This window comes from Parasteatoda tepidariorum, chromosome 10 (assembly GCF_982258835.1).
Source record: "Parasteatoda tepidariorum strain Cologne lab strain chromosome 10, Ptep-v5.0, whole genome shotgun sequence".
In the NCBI taxonomy this organism is placed as follows: Eukaryota; Metazoa; Arthropoda; class Arachnida; order Araneae; family Theridiidae; genus Parasteatoda; species Parasteatoda tepidariorum.
The window spans coordinates 88,908,006-88,923,322 of record NC_141764.1 but is presented as its reverse complement, the minus strand read 5'-3'; the positions used below and the strand labels follow the sequence as shown (position 1 = coordinate 88,923,322).

Below are 15,317 nucleotides of genomic sequence, written 5' to 3'. Positions count from 1 at the left end.
CAACTCGCACCCACCACAATGCTGATGTAAAATATCCTCAGTGGTAGACGGATCATGGATTAGAGTTGTTCCCTTAGATTCATGGATTAGAGGATCATGGATTAGAGGATCATGGATTAAGGATCATGGATTAGAGGAGTTCCCTTGTCTTCTGGGTTGGATTTAAAATTACAAGACTACGGATTTGAACATTAGTTGTCGTAAACCCAAAATTGGGTCTGCTGTTCAACGACGGTAATGTATATAAAAAAATACATACTCCAGAAAAAAATTACTTACCTAAAGTTTTGAATACCGATAAAATTTTTTATGCCTAATTAATCCGATTAAATTGAATAATAATGTTCCTTAATAATGTTAAGATTCCTTAAAATTAAATTTTAACCATTAACCAAATTTAAAGGCTGTAGCTACAATAGAAATATTTTGTGCGGAAAATAAAAAATAATGATTTTGCGAGATAATCGTTTTTAGATTGGTGGGATTCTGTGAATAGAAGAGCCGTAGTGGCTCAGGTGATAAAACATTCGCCTTCCAATGAGGTGAACCGGGTTTACGAAGTCTACATCCAACTCGCACCCACCACAATGCTGATGTAAAATATCCTCAGTGGTAGACGGATCATGGATTAGAGTTTCCTTGCCGTCAGTCTAACCGTGGGAGGATTAGAGTTTCCTTGCCGTCAGTCTAACCGTGGGAGGTCTTCGTAGTCTTCATACGATTTACGAAGTCTACATCCAACTCGCACCCACCACAATGCTGATGTAAAATATCCTCAGTGGTAGACGGATCATGGATTAGAGTTGTTCCCTTAGATTCATGGATTAGAGGATCATGGATTAGAGGATCATGGATTAAGGATCATGGATTAGAGGAGTTCCCTTGTCTTCTGGGTTGGATTTAAAATTACAAGACTACGGATTTGAACATTAGTTGTCGTAAACCCAAAATTGGGTCTGCTGTTCAACGACGGTAATGTATATAAAAAAATACATACTCCAGAAAAAAATTACTTACCTAAAGTTTTGAATACCGATAAAATTTTTTATGCCTAATTAATCCGATTAAATTGAATAATAATGTTCCTTAATAATGTTAAGATTCCTTAAAATTAAATTTTAACCATTAACCAAATTTAAAGGCTGTAGCTACAATAGAAATATTTTGTGCGGAAAATAAAAAATAATGATTTTGCGAGATAATCGTTTTTAGATTGGTGGGATTCTGTGAATAGAAGAGCCGTAGTGGCTCAGGTGATAAAACATTCGCCTTCCAATGAGGTGAACCGGGTTTACGAAGTCTACATCCAACTCGCACCCACCACAATGCTGATGTAAAATATCCTCAGTGGTAGACGGATCATGGATTAGAGTTTCCTTGCCGTCAGTCTAACCGTGGGAGGATTAGAGTTTCCTTGCCGTCAGTCTAACCGTGGGAGGTCTTCGTAGTCTTCATACGATTTACGAAGTCTACATCCAACTCGCACCCACCACAATGCTGATGTAAAATATCCTCAGTGGTAGACGGATCATGGATTAGAGTTGTTCCCTTAGATTCATGGATTAGAGGATCATGGATTAGAGGATCATGGATTAAGGATCATGGATTAGAGGAGTTCCCTTGTCTTCTGGGTTGGATTTAAAATTACAAGACTACGGATTTGAACATTAGTTGTCGTAAACCCAAAATTGGGTCTGCTGTTCAACGACGGTAATGTATATAAAAAAATACATACTCCAGAAAAAAATTACTTACCTAAAGTTTTGAATACCGATAAAATTTTTTATGCCTAATTAATCCGATTAAATTGAATAATAATGTTCCTTAATAATGTTAAGATTCCTTAAAATTAAATTTTAACCATTAACCAAATTTAAAGGCTGTAGCTACAATAGAAATATTTTGTGCGGAAAATAAAAAATAATGATTTTGCGAGATAATCGTTTTTAGATTGGTGGGATTCTGTGAATAGAAGAGCCGTAGTGGCTCAGGTGATAAAACATTCGCCTTCCAATGAGGTGAACCGGGTTTACGAAGTCTACATCCAACTCGCACCCACCACAATGCTGATGTAAAATATCCTCAGTGGTAGACGGATCATGGATTAGAGTTTCCTTGCCGTCAGTCTAACCGTGGGAGGATTAGAGTTTCCTTGCCGTCAGTCTAACCGTGGGAGGTCTTCGTAGTCTTCATACGATTTACGAAGTCTACATCCAACTCGCACCCACCACAATGCTGATGTAAAATATCCTCAGTGGTAGACGGATCATGGATTAGAGTTGTTCCCTTAGATTCATGGATTAGAGGATCATGGATTAGAGGATCATGGGTTAAGGATCATGGATTAGAGGAGTTCCCTTGTCTTCTGGGTTGGATTTAAAATTACAAGACTACGGATTTGAACATTAGTTGTCGTAAACCCAAAATTGGGTCTGCTGTTCAACGACGGTAATGTATATAAAAAAATACATACTCCAGAAAAAAATTACTTACCTAAAGTTTTGAATACCGATAAAATTTTTTATGCCTAATTAATCCGATTAAATTGAATAATAATGTTCCTTAATAATGTTAAGATTCCTTAAAATTAAATTTTAACCACTAACCAAATTTAAAGGCTGTAGCTACAATAGAAATATTTTGTGCGGAAAATAAAAAATAATGATTTTGCGAGATAATCGTTTTTAGATTGGTGGGATTCTGTGAATAGAAGAGCCGTAGTGGCTCAGGTGATAGAACATTCGCCTTCCAATGAGGTGAACCGGGTTTACGAAGTCTACATCCAACTCGCACCCACCACAATGCTGATGTAAAATATCCTCAGTGGTAGACGGATCATGGATTAGAGTTTCCTTGCCGTCAGTCTAACCGTGGGAGGTCTTCGTAGTCTTCCTCTCTATGTGGCGCAGATGTGGGTATATTCCATCAAAAATTCTTCCACGAGGGCAAATTTCCATCAATACTTGATCCAGGAGCTCCCTTGTCTTCTGGGTTGGATTTAAAATTACAAGACTACGGATTTGAACATTAGTTGTCGTAAACCCAAAATTGGGTCTGCTGTTCAACGACGGTAATGTATATAAAAAAATACATACTCCAGAAAAAAATTACTTACCTAAAGTTTTGAATACCGATAAAATTTTTTATGCCTAATTAATCCGATTAAATTGAATAATAATGTTCCTTAATAATGTTAAGATTCCTTAAAATTAAATTTTAACCACTAACCAAATTTAAAGGCTGTAGCTACAATATAAATATTTTGTGCGGAAAATAAAAAATAATGATTTTGCGAGATAATCGTTTTTAGATTGGTGGGATTCTGTGAATAGAAGAGCCGTAGTGGCTCAGGTGATAGAACATTCGCCTTCCAATGAGGTGAACCGGGTTTACGAAGTCTACATCCAACTCGCACCCACCACAATGCTGATGTAAAATATCCTCAGTGGTAGACGGATCATGGATTAGAGTTTCCTTGCCGTCAGTCTAACCGTGGGAGGTCTTCGTAGTCTTCCTTTCTATGTGGCGCAGATGTGGGTATATTCCATCAAAAATTCTTCCACGAAGGCAAATTTCCATCAATACTTGATCCAGGAGTTCCCTTGTCTTCTGGGTTGGATTTAAAATTACAAGACTACGGATTTGAACATTAGTTGTCGTAAACCCAAAATTGGGTCTGCTGTTCAACGACGGTAATGTATATAAAAAAATACATACTCCAGAAAAAAATTACTTACCTAAAGTTTTGAATACCGATAAAATTTTTTATGCCTAATTAATCCGATTAAATTGAATAATAATGTTCCTTAATAATGTTAAGATTCCTTAAAATTAAATTTTAACCATTAACCAAATTTAAAGGCTGTAGCTACAATAGAAATATTTTGTGCGGAAAATAAAAAATAATGATTTTGCGAGATAATCGTTTTTAGATTGGTGGGATTCTGTGAATAGAAGAGCCGTAGTGGCTCAGGTGATAAAACATTCGCCTTCCAATGAGGTGAACCGGGTTTACGAAGTCTACATCCAACTCGCACCCACCACAATGCTGATGTAAAATATCCTCAGTGGTAGACGGATCATGGATTAGAGTTTCCTTGCCGTCAGTCTAACCGTGGGAGGATTAGAGTTTCCTTGCCGTCAGTCTAACCGTGGGAGGTCTTCGTAGTCTTCATACGATTTACGAAGTCTACATCCAACTCGCACCCACCACAATGCTGATGTAAAATATCCTCAGTGGTAGACGGATCATGGATTAGAGTTGTTCCCTTAGATTCATGGATTAGAGGATCATGGATTAGAGGATCATGGATTAAGGATCATGGATTAGAGGAGTTCCCTTGTCTTCTGGGTTGGATTTAAAATTACAAGACTACGGATTTGAACATTAGTTGTCGTAAACCCAAAATTGGGTCTGCTGTTCAACGACGGTAATGTATATAAAAAAATACATACTCCAGAAAAAAATTACTTACCTAAAGTTTTGAATACCGATAAAATTTTTTATGCCTAATTAATCCGATTAAATTGAATAATAATGTTCCTTAATAATGTTAAGATTCCTTAAAATTAAATTTTAACCATTAACCAAATTTAAAGGCTGTAGCTACAATAGAAATATTTTGTGCGGAAAATAAAAAATAATGATTTTGCGAGATAATCGTTTTTAGATTGGTGGGATTCTGTGAATAGAAGAGCCGTAGTGGCTCAGGTGATAAAACATTCGCCTTCCAATGAGGTGAACCGGGTTTACGAAGTCTACATCCAACTCGCACCCACCACAATGCTGATGTAAAATATCCTCAGTGGTAGACGGATCATGGATTAGAGTTTCCTTGCCGTCAGTCTAACCGTGGGAGGATTAGAGTTTCCTTGCCGTCAGTCTAACCGTGGGAGGTCTTCGTAGTCTTCATACGATTTACGAAGTCTACATCCAACTCGCACCCACCACAATGCTGATGTAAAATATCCTCAGTGGTAGACGGATCATGGATTAGAGTTGTTCCCTTAGATTCATGGATTAGAGGATCATGGATTAGAGGATCATGGGTTAAGGATCATGGATTAGAGGAGTTCCCTTGTCTTCTGGGTTGGATTTAAAATTACAAGACTACGGATTTGAACATTGGTTGTCGTAAACCCAAAATTGGGTCTGCTGTTCAACGACGGTAATGTATATAAAAAAATACATACTCCAGAAAAAAATTACTTACCTAAAGTTTTGAATACCGATAAAATTTTTTATGTCTAATTAATCCGATTAAATTGAATAATAATGTTCCTTAATAATGTTAAGATTCCTTAAAATTAAATTTTAACCACTAACCAAATTTAAAGGCTGTAGCTACAATATAAATATTTTGTGCGGAAAATAAAAAATAATGATTTTGCGAGATAATCGTTTTTAGATTGGTGGGATTCTGTGAATAGAAGAGCCGTAGTGGCTCAGGTGATAGAACATTCGCCTTCCAATGAGGTGAACCGGGTTTACGAAGTCTACATCCAACTCGCACCCACCACAATGCTGATGTAAAATATCCTCAGTGGTAGACGGATCATGGATTAGAGTTTCCTTGCCGTCAGTCTAACCGTGGGAGGTCTTCGTAGTCTTCCTCTCTATGTGGCGCAGATGTGGGTATATTCCATCAAAAATTCTTCCACGAGGGCAAATTTCCATCAATACTTGATCCAGGAGCTCCCTTGTCTTCTGGGTTGGATTTAAAATTACAAGACTACGGATTTGAACATTAGTTGTCGTAAACCCAAAATTGGGTCTGCTGTTCAACGACGGTAATGTATATAAAAAAATACATACTCCAGAAAAAAATTACTTACCTAAAGTTTTGAATACCGATAAAATTTTTTATGCCTAATTAATCCGATTAAATTGAATAATAATGTTCCTTAATAATGTTAAGATTCCTTAAAATTAAATTTTAACCACTAACCAAATTTAAAGGCTGTAGCTACAATATAAATATTTTGTGCGGAAAATAAAAAATAATGATTTTGCGAGATAATCGTTTTTAGATTGGTGGGATTCTGTGAATAGAAGAGCCGTAGTGGCTCAGGTGATAGAACATTCGCCTTCCAATGAGGTGAACCGGGTTTACGAAGTCTACATCCAACTCGCACCCACCACAATGCTGATGTAAAATATCCTCAGTGGTAGACGGATCATGGATTAGAGTTTCCTTGCCGTCAGTCTAACCGTGGGAGGTCTTCGTAGTCTTCCTTTCTATGTGGCGCAGATGTGGGTATATTCCATCAAAAATTCTTCCACGAAGGCAAATTTCCATCAATACTTGATCCAGGAGTTCCCTTGTCTTCTGGGTTGGATTTAAAATTACAAGACTACGGATTTGAACATTAGTTGTCGTAAACCCAAAATTGGGTCTGCTGTTCAACGACGGTAATGTATATAAAAAAATACATACTCCAGAAAAAAATTACTTACCTAAAGTTTTGAATACCGATAAAATTTTTTATGCCTAATTAATCCGATTAAATTGAATAATAATGTTCCTTAATAATGTTAAGATTCCTTAAAATTAAATTTTAACCATTAACCAAATTTAAAGGCTGTAGCTACAATAGAAATATTTTGTGCGGAAAATAAAAAATAATGATTTTGCGAGATAATCGTTTTTAGATTGGTGGGATTCTGTGAATAGAAGAGCCGTAGTGGCTCAGGTGATAAAACATTCGCCTTCCAATGAGGTGAACCGGGTTTACGAAGTCTACATCCAACTCGCACCCACCACAATGCTGATGTAAAATATCCTCAGTGGTAGACGGATCATGGATTAGAGTTGTTCCCTTAGATTCATGGATTAGAGGATCATGGATTAGAGGATCATGGATTAAGGATCATGGATTAGAGGAGTTCCCTTGTCTTCTGGGTTGGATTTAAAATTACAAGACTACGGATTTGAACATTAGTTGTCGTAAACCCAAAATTGGGTCTGCTGTTCAACGACGGTAATGTATATAAAAAAATACATACTCCAGAAAAAAATTACTTACCTAAAGTTTTGAATACCGATAAAATTTTTTATGCCTAATTAATCCGATTAAATTGAATAATAATGTTCCTTAATAATGTTAAGATTCCTTAAAATTAAATTTTAACCACTAACCAAATTTAAAGGCTGTAGCTACAATAGAAATATTTTGTGCGGAAAATAAAAAATAATGATTTTGCGAGATAATCGTTTTTAGATTGGTGGGATTCTGTGAATAGAAGAGCCGTAGTGGCTCAGGTGATAGAACATTCGCCTTCCAATGAGGTGAACCGGGTTTACGAAGTCTACATCCAACTCGCACCCACCACAATGCTGATGTAAAATATCCTCAGTGGTAGACGGATCATGGATTAGAGTTTCCTTGCCGTCAGTCTAACCGTGGGAGGTCTTCGTAGTCTTCCTCTCTATGTGGCGCAGATGTGGGTATATTCCATCAAAAATTCTTCCACGAGGGCAAATTTCCATCAATACTTGATCCAGGAGTTCCCTTGTCTTCTGGGTTGGATTTAAAATTACAAGACTACGGATTTGAACATTAGTTGTCGTAAACCCAAAATTGGGTTTGCTGTTCAACGACGGTAATGTATATAAAAAAATACATACTCCAGAAAAAAATTACTTACCTAAAGTTTTGAATACCGATAAAATTTTTTATGCCTAATTAATCCGATTAAATTGAATAATAATGTTCCTTAATAATGTTAAGATTCCTTAAAATTAAATTTTAACCACTAACCAAATTTAAAGGCTGTAGCTACAATATAAATATTTTGTGCGGAAAATAAAAAATAATGATTTTGCGAGATAATCGTTTTTAGATTGGTGGGATTCTGTGAATAGAAGAGCCGTAGTGGCTCAGGTGATAGAACATTCGCCTTCCAATGAGGTGAACCGGGTTTACGAAGTCTACATCCAACTCGCACCCACCACAATGCTGATGTAAAATATCCTCAGTGGTAGACGGATCATGGATTAGAGTTTCCTTGCCGTCAGTCTAACCGTGGGAGGTCTTCGTAGTCTTCCTCTCTATGTGGCGCAGATGTGGGTATATTCCATCAAAAATTCTTCCACGAAGGCAAATTTCCATCAATACTTGATCCAGGAGTTCCCTTGTCTTCTGGGTTGGATTTAAAATTACAAGACTACGGATTTGAACATTAGTTGTCGTAAACCCAAAATTGGGTCTGCTGTTCAACGACGGTAATGTATATAAAAAAATACATACTCCAGAAAAAAATTACTTACCTAAAGTTTTGAATACCGATAAAATTTTTTATGCCTAATTAATCCGATTAAATTGAATAATAATGTTCCTTAATAATGTTAAGATTCCTTAAAATTAAATTTTAACCATTAACCAAATTTAAAGGCTGTAGCTACAATAGAAATATTTTGTGCGGAAAATAAAAAATAATGATTTTGCGAGATAATCGTTTTTAGATTGGTGGGATTCTGTGAATAGAAGAGCCGTAGTGGCTCAGGTGATAGAACATTCGCCTTCCAATGAGGTGAACCGGGTTTACGAAGTCTACATCCAACTCGCACCCACCACAATGCTGATGTAAAATATCCTCAGTGGTAGACGGATCATGGATTAGAGTTTCCTTGCCGTCAGTCTAACCGTGGGAGGTCTTCGTAGTCTTCCTCTCTATGTGGCGCAGATGTGGGTATATTCCATCAAAAATTCTTCCACGAAGGCAAATTTCCATCAATACTTGATCCAGGAGTTCCCTTGTCTTCTGGGTTGGATTTAAAATTACAAGACTACGGATTTGAACATTAGTTGTCGTAAACCCAAAATTGGGTCTGCTGTTCAACGACGGTAATGTATATAAAAAAATACATACTCCAGAAAAAAATTACTTACCTAAAGTTTTGAATACCGATAAAATTTTTTATGCCTAATTAATCCGATTAAATTGAATAATAATGTTCCTTAATAATGTTAAGATTCCTTAAAATTAAATTTTAACCATTAACCAAATTTAAAGGCTGTAGCTACAATAGAAATATTTTGTGCGGAAAATAAAAAATAATGATTTTGCGAGATAATCGTTTTTAGATTGGTGGGATTCTGTGAATAGAAGAGCCGTAGTGGCTCAGGTGATAAAACATTCGCCTTCCAATGAGGTGAACCGGGTTTACGAAGTCTACATCCAACTCGCACCCACCACAATGCTGATGTAAAATATCCTCAGTGGTAGACGGATCATGGATTAGAGTTTCCTTGCCGTCAGTCTAACCGTGGGAGGATTAGAGTTTCCTTGCCGTCAGTCTAACCGTGGGAGGTCTTCGTAGTCTTCATACGATTTACGAAGTCTACATCCAACTCGCACCCACCACAATGCTGATGTAAAATATCCTCAGTGGTAGACGGATCATGGATTAGAGTTGTTCCCTTAGATTCATGGATTAGAGGATCATGGATTAGAGGATCATGGATTAAGGATCATGGATTAGAGGAGTTCCCTTGTCTTCTGGGTTGGATTTAAAATTACAAGACTACGGATTTGAACATTAGTTGTCGTAAACCCAAAATTGGGTCTGCTGTTCAACGACGGTAATGTATATAAAAAAATACATACTCCAGAAAAAAATTACTTACCTAAAGTTTTGAATACCGATAAAATTTTTTATGCCTAATTAATCCGATTAAATTGAATAATAATGTTCCTTAATAATGTTAAGATTCCTTAAAATTAAATTTTAACCACTAACCAAATTTAAAGGCTGTAGCTACAATAGAAATATTTTGTGCGGAAAATAAAAAATAATGATTTTGCGAGATAATCGTTTTTAGATTGGTGGGATTCTGTGAATAGAAGAGCCGTAGTGGCTCAGGTGATAGAACATTCGCCTTCCAATGAGGTGAACCGGGTTTACGAAGTCTACATCCAACTCGCACCCACCACAATGCTGATGTAAAATATCCTCAGTGGTAGACGGATCATGGATTAGAGTTTCCTTGCCGTCAGTCTAACCGTGGGAGGTCTTCGTAGTCTTCCTCTCTATGTGGCGCAGATGTGGGTATATTCCATCAAAAATTCTTCCACGAGGGCAAATTTCCATCAATACTTGATCCAGGAGTTCCCTTGTCTTCTGGGTTGGATTTAAAATTACAAGACTACGGATTTGAACATTAGTTGTCGTAAACCCAAAATTGGGTTTGCTGTTCAACGACGGTAATGTATATAAAAAAATACATACTCCAGAAAAAAATTACTTACCTAAAGTTTTGAATACCGATAAAATTTTTTATGCCTAATTAATCCGATTAAATTGAATAATAATGTTCCTTAATAATGTTAAGATTCCTTAAAATTAAATTTTAACCACTAACCAAATTTAAAGGCTGTAGCTACAATATAAATATTTTGTGCGGAAAATAAAAAATAATGATTTTGCGAGATAATCGTTTTTAGATTGGTGGGATTCTGTGAATAGAAGAGCCGTAGTGGCTCAGGTGATAGAACATTCGCCTTCCAATGAGGTGAACCGGGTTTACGAAGTCTACATCCAACTCGCACCCACCACAATGCTGATGTAAAATATCCTCAGTGGTAGACGGATCATGGATTAGAGTTTCCTTGCCGTCAGTCTAACCGTGGGAGGTCTTCGTAGTCTTCCTCTCTATGTGGCGCAGATGTGGGTATATTCCATCAAAAATTCTTCCACGAAGGCAAATTTCCATCAATACTTGATCCAGGAGTTCCCTTGTCTTCTGGGTTGGATTTAAAATTACAAGACTACGGATTTGAACATTAGTTGTCGTAAACCCAAAATTGGGTCTGCTGTTCAACGACGGTAATGTATATAAAAAAATACATACTCCAGAAAAAAATTACTTACCTAAAGTTTTGAATACCGATAAAATTTTTTATGCCTAATTAATCCGATTAAATTGAATAATAATGTTTTTTGTTAATGTTTGAAAATATTAAGAAACTCAATAGTAAAATCTTAAAACACTGAGTTAAAGCACTGGGAAAAATTATCAGAACATGGTAAAATTTTCCATACTAAAAAAGCGCGGTTGTGACTTTGGCAAAATTAACAATAAAATATGATCTAATAATAGGTGATAAAATTTGGTAAATATGGCAAAAATCGGTATTTTTATCATGTTAGCATAATTATTTATTCTGTTTAATGCACTTTTCAGTTTAATCCTTTTTTTACTAAAAGTATGGTAATCAGAACTATAATTTAGAAAATCAGAATTCTCGGTAAACAATTGCCACATGAACGAACTAATAACCAAATTAATGGTTTAAGTACCGTATATTTTGGTTTTATTAACCAGAATTATGCTTTTTTTTTTTTTGAAACAGAAATATAATTACCCCACAGCACAGTAATTTTATCACAATTGTTTTTTCCGTGTGGATAAATATAAATATATCTTAAGCATCAAACTGTTTTGCTTAAAAAAATATACGTTTCGAATGATTCAAAGCGTGAAAAAAGACAAAGAAAATTTATTTTCTGATCTAGGATTATTTTTAAATAAATTTTTTTATTCAACCCAGTGAAAAGATTATTCGAAAGACCCAGTTATCGGAAGTAAATCTTCTAAGTGTCATTAGTTTAACCAAAATCATTCATCCAGTTATTCCGAAGACGTTCTTTTCAATAGGAAGTAGATGCGTTTTTACTCAGTTTAAGATTAAAAATGGAGAAAATAAGCAAAAACTATTGCGCTCCCGAGATTTAGGTGTATGTTTCAAGGTATGACTGTAAATGTACTCGAATTTTTTGTTTAGTTTCTTAATGGTTGTGTCAAAGAGTTGGAATTTACCAGGATTTATTCGACGGAATATTCCTAAATATGACGGAAGAAGAAACTATGATTTCATAGTAAGTAATATATCATTTGATTAACAACTTAATCTTTCATGTAATAGTTTATTTATCTTTGCGATTTCTATATAATTCTTGAACAATTCATTAATCTAAGTCGAACACGATATTTGGTTATGACTACCTCTAAATGCTTCTAACTTTTGCCTGAAAACAGAAATTATGATAGTTTTATATCATTGACATTAAAATAATTCTCGGAAGTGCATAAGTTTTATTAAAAGTATTATCCTTATAAATGAAAATGATAATGCTATTATTATTTAGTTATTAGCGTTCATTTTACTTTTAGCAAATTTCATTAGGATCTGGAAGTCAAGCTAATTATAAAAATGATTCCGTCAGTTATAAAACACATTTATCGAAAGGTAATAAAGTTTAAGGAAATCGCATGTAATATTTTTTTTCATTTTATTATAAATTAACTTATAAATTTAATAAAAATGAAAGATTGCTTTAGTAAATAAGTAAAAAAAGTTTTATATTTTTTTTATTCATGCAATTTTAAGTGAAACAAAGTAAAAATATGACCTTGAAATCGGTTTAATAGCTCCAGAAGAGATAAAATTTTGAAATACAGTGATGCTAAATTTATTCCCCAGGAAAGTTTAATTGGGTTTCGAAAAATTGATTTTCTCATTTTAAGAAAAATTCAATATAGCAAGAACTTAATAAAAATAAAATTAAACATGGCAAGAACTGATGCATTAAACAAAACTAAAAGTATAAATTTATATTGAATAATTAAATTGGTAAAACAATTAGATCAGTAATTTGATTTGAATGATAAAATATTTCACCTATAAAATTTTTTTTTCAAAATACGTACTTCTTTGATTAGAATATGTCTTGCATATAAAAAAATGCAGTATTATATATATATATTTAAAGTTTTAAAGCTTAATTTTATTTCTTAATTTTTACTCTTGTTCATTGAATTCATTCTGCAACTATAACAAAAACGGCATTGCAAATCTGGCAAAAAAACTACATTTTAATTAGTAAGTATTAATTTTTTACTAATCTAATTATGAAAGTTGGAAAGTTAATATTTTTTTCTTAGCATGCAAGTTGTACTGGTAGAAATTGAGAAAGAATTACATTAAAATTGAAAATTTAATATTATTGAAGATCTTTATACCCCTAATTAACGTTGATATCATAGAGTTAAAATATTTATATACATATATTATTTTCAATATTAACCTGTTATTAATTAATAAGATTTAAAAATACTAAACAATTAAAATTGTAGATTATCATAATCAAATCATTCCGATAATATCATACATTCATAATGGATATAGATGTCATCTTAAGTCATGATGTTTCATTGCTATAGGGGAAAGTAACTGCAGCGGCTAATATTGCATTAGAATTGCTTACAACCAAAAGGTATTCTTGGCAAATTAATCACGTGATTTGTCTTGGAGCTGCGATCTCATTATAGGGGTTTTATTTTTTTGTTTTGTTTAATATACTAATCAACTTTTAATGATTCAGTGTCTGTTGACCTAGACGTGCTAATTTGTAAGTTCTGTTTTACAACAGTTTTTTTCAACTGTTTCTTTGAAGGCAAACAGATTTTTGAATGTTAATGTTTTTTCTTGTATACCGTAAAAAAAACTGTAAATTCTACGGAAAAAAATATTTCTTACAGAAAAAAATTATTATTTTGTTCCGTAAGAAATATTTATTAGAAATTTTTTCTGTTTTTAATCATTATCAGTGAGCTTCAAAAAAAATGCCTGTTTTTTTTACAGACTTTCTCTGTATAGTTGACTGTTTAAAGCTATTTTCCACAAAACAGTTTTTCTCCATGTTTCATCCTAACCGTAAACTGATTAAAACTGTCAATTCAAATTCTAGTTTTTGCCTAGCAGTTTTGCTTACTATGACAAATCATTTTACGATTATTTTCTATATTAGCTTTAATTTCTTAGAAATTATGTCATAATTTGGAACACTGCATAAATAAAATTACAATTCGACTTCATTGTCAAATCAATACTCTACCTCATTATTATTTGTCTATAGAAATTTTTTTTCGGTAAATTAAATTGCTATAGATTTTTATAAGGATGGACCAATATATTTTTTAAACTTTTTCACACTTAAATATGATTTCTATAAGTACTATTTTAAGACAAAGACAGTTTAAGATTTTTCTTTATAGTCAAATATAGTCATTTGAAAAAAAAAATTAAAAGTATGAATTATTTCATACATGATTTTTATATTTCAAAATTATGAAACTAATGGTGCTTTTTATTCTGATCAACTATAATGGGACCTATTACATCCTGCTGGTTAAGTTCTGTTTTTATAGTTTTCTTAAAATTATCTGCAAAAAATCTAATAAAGTAAATAATCTGTCAAATAAATCTAATAAAAATAAAATGGAAAGTGATCTGTACTGTTTTTTTTTCTGCAGTTTGATAAGATAACTAAAGTGTTTTATTCCTCAAATTTCGAAATAAGTAATAATTTTTTTAAACAGATCATGCTTCTAGCTGGAAAAATTATAAAATTACGTATTTTGTTACAGTTCAGATTATTTAACTGAATATTTGCCCCTGTGTATGTAAATTTCAATTCTCGTACTGATCCAGAACGTTGCTGGAAATAATGATTGTGAAAACATTGCTTTATAATTTTCGTATCTAAAAGTCCGATTCATTGGCAACTCTGCTAATAATTTTGAAACTTGCTTAAAATCTAGTTTCCTAAGCAGAACTTAGTGAACTGTGGATTTTATTTTTCCTTCTGTTTTTTTTAAAACACATTTTTCGTACCTTTCATTACTTTAAGGTTGCCCCTCGCTTGAAGCATTTTTATTGTTCGTTAAAAAATATTTAATGAATTTCGATTCATGATTTAAGCACTAAATTTTCTTATTTTTTCCCCTCAATAACTATTAAAGTCATGGAAAAAATTAATAAGTACCAAATAGGTTTTGGCACATTGCAAATGCGTGGCATTATAAAATCTGAGTTGTATATCTTAGAAACTACACATGGAATGACTTGTAAAGTGAAATATTTTAAAGAAATTATTAAAAAATATTAATCCTATGCAATCAAAGTGTTTCTAAGATTACTGAAATAGTTTGAAAGTATTCATAAATTATAAGCTTTTGAAATTTGTTTAATTATTTTTTCAAAGAAAAATAAGTACATGATCAACTTCAAAACTTCGAGTATATCAATTTTTTCTTCAAAAATACCCGGTATTTTTTTTGCTCATAGATGAACCTGTACCTTTCTGATTGTTTTGCGTTAAACAGTTCCTTAGCATTATTTCCAGATACTTACTTTACAAGTTTCCACAATTCTACTAGAAAACTAGCTGTACTGAGAGAGAGCTCATTCCATAATGGAAAATCAGTCTGCTTTCCATCGAAAGCGATATTATTTTCTGAGAAATTTGAAA

The 15,317-nt window shown here is 33.4% G+C and overlaps 1 protein-coding gene across 1 annotated transcript in view; it reads left to right on the top strand.

Annotated features, from left to right (window-relative positions):
* The first annotated feature begins 11,636 nt into the window (after window positions 1-11,636).
* Window positions 11,637-15,317, top strand: part of LOC107449889 (uncharacterized) — a 72,178-nt gene continuing 68,497 nt past the window's right edge. Inside the window, exon 1 of the mRNA XM_071184249.2 lies at window positions 11,637-11,882. Coding sequence (XP_071040350.2) covers window positions 11,766-11,882 — 117 coding nt within the window. The 5' untranslated portion in view covers window positions 11,637-11,765. The remainder of the gene's footprint in view (window positions 11,883-15,317) is intronic.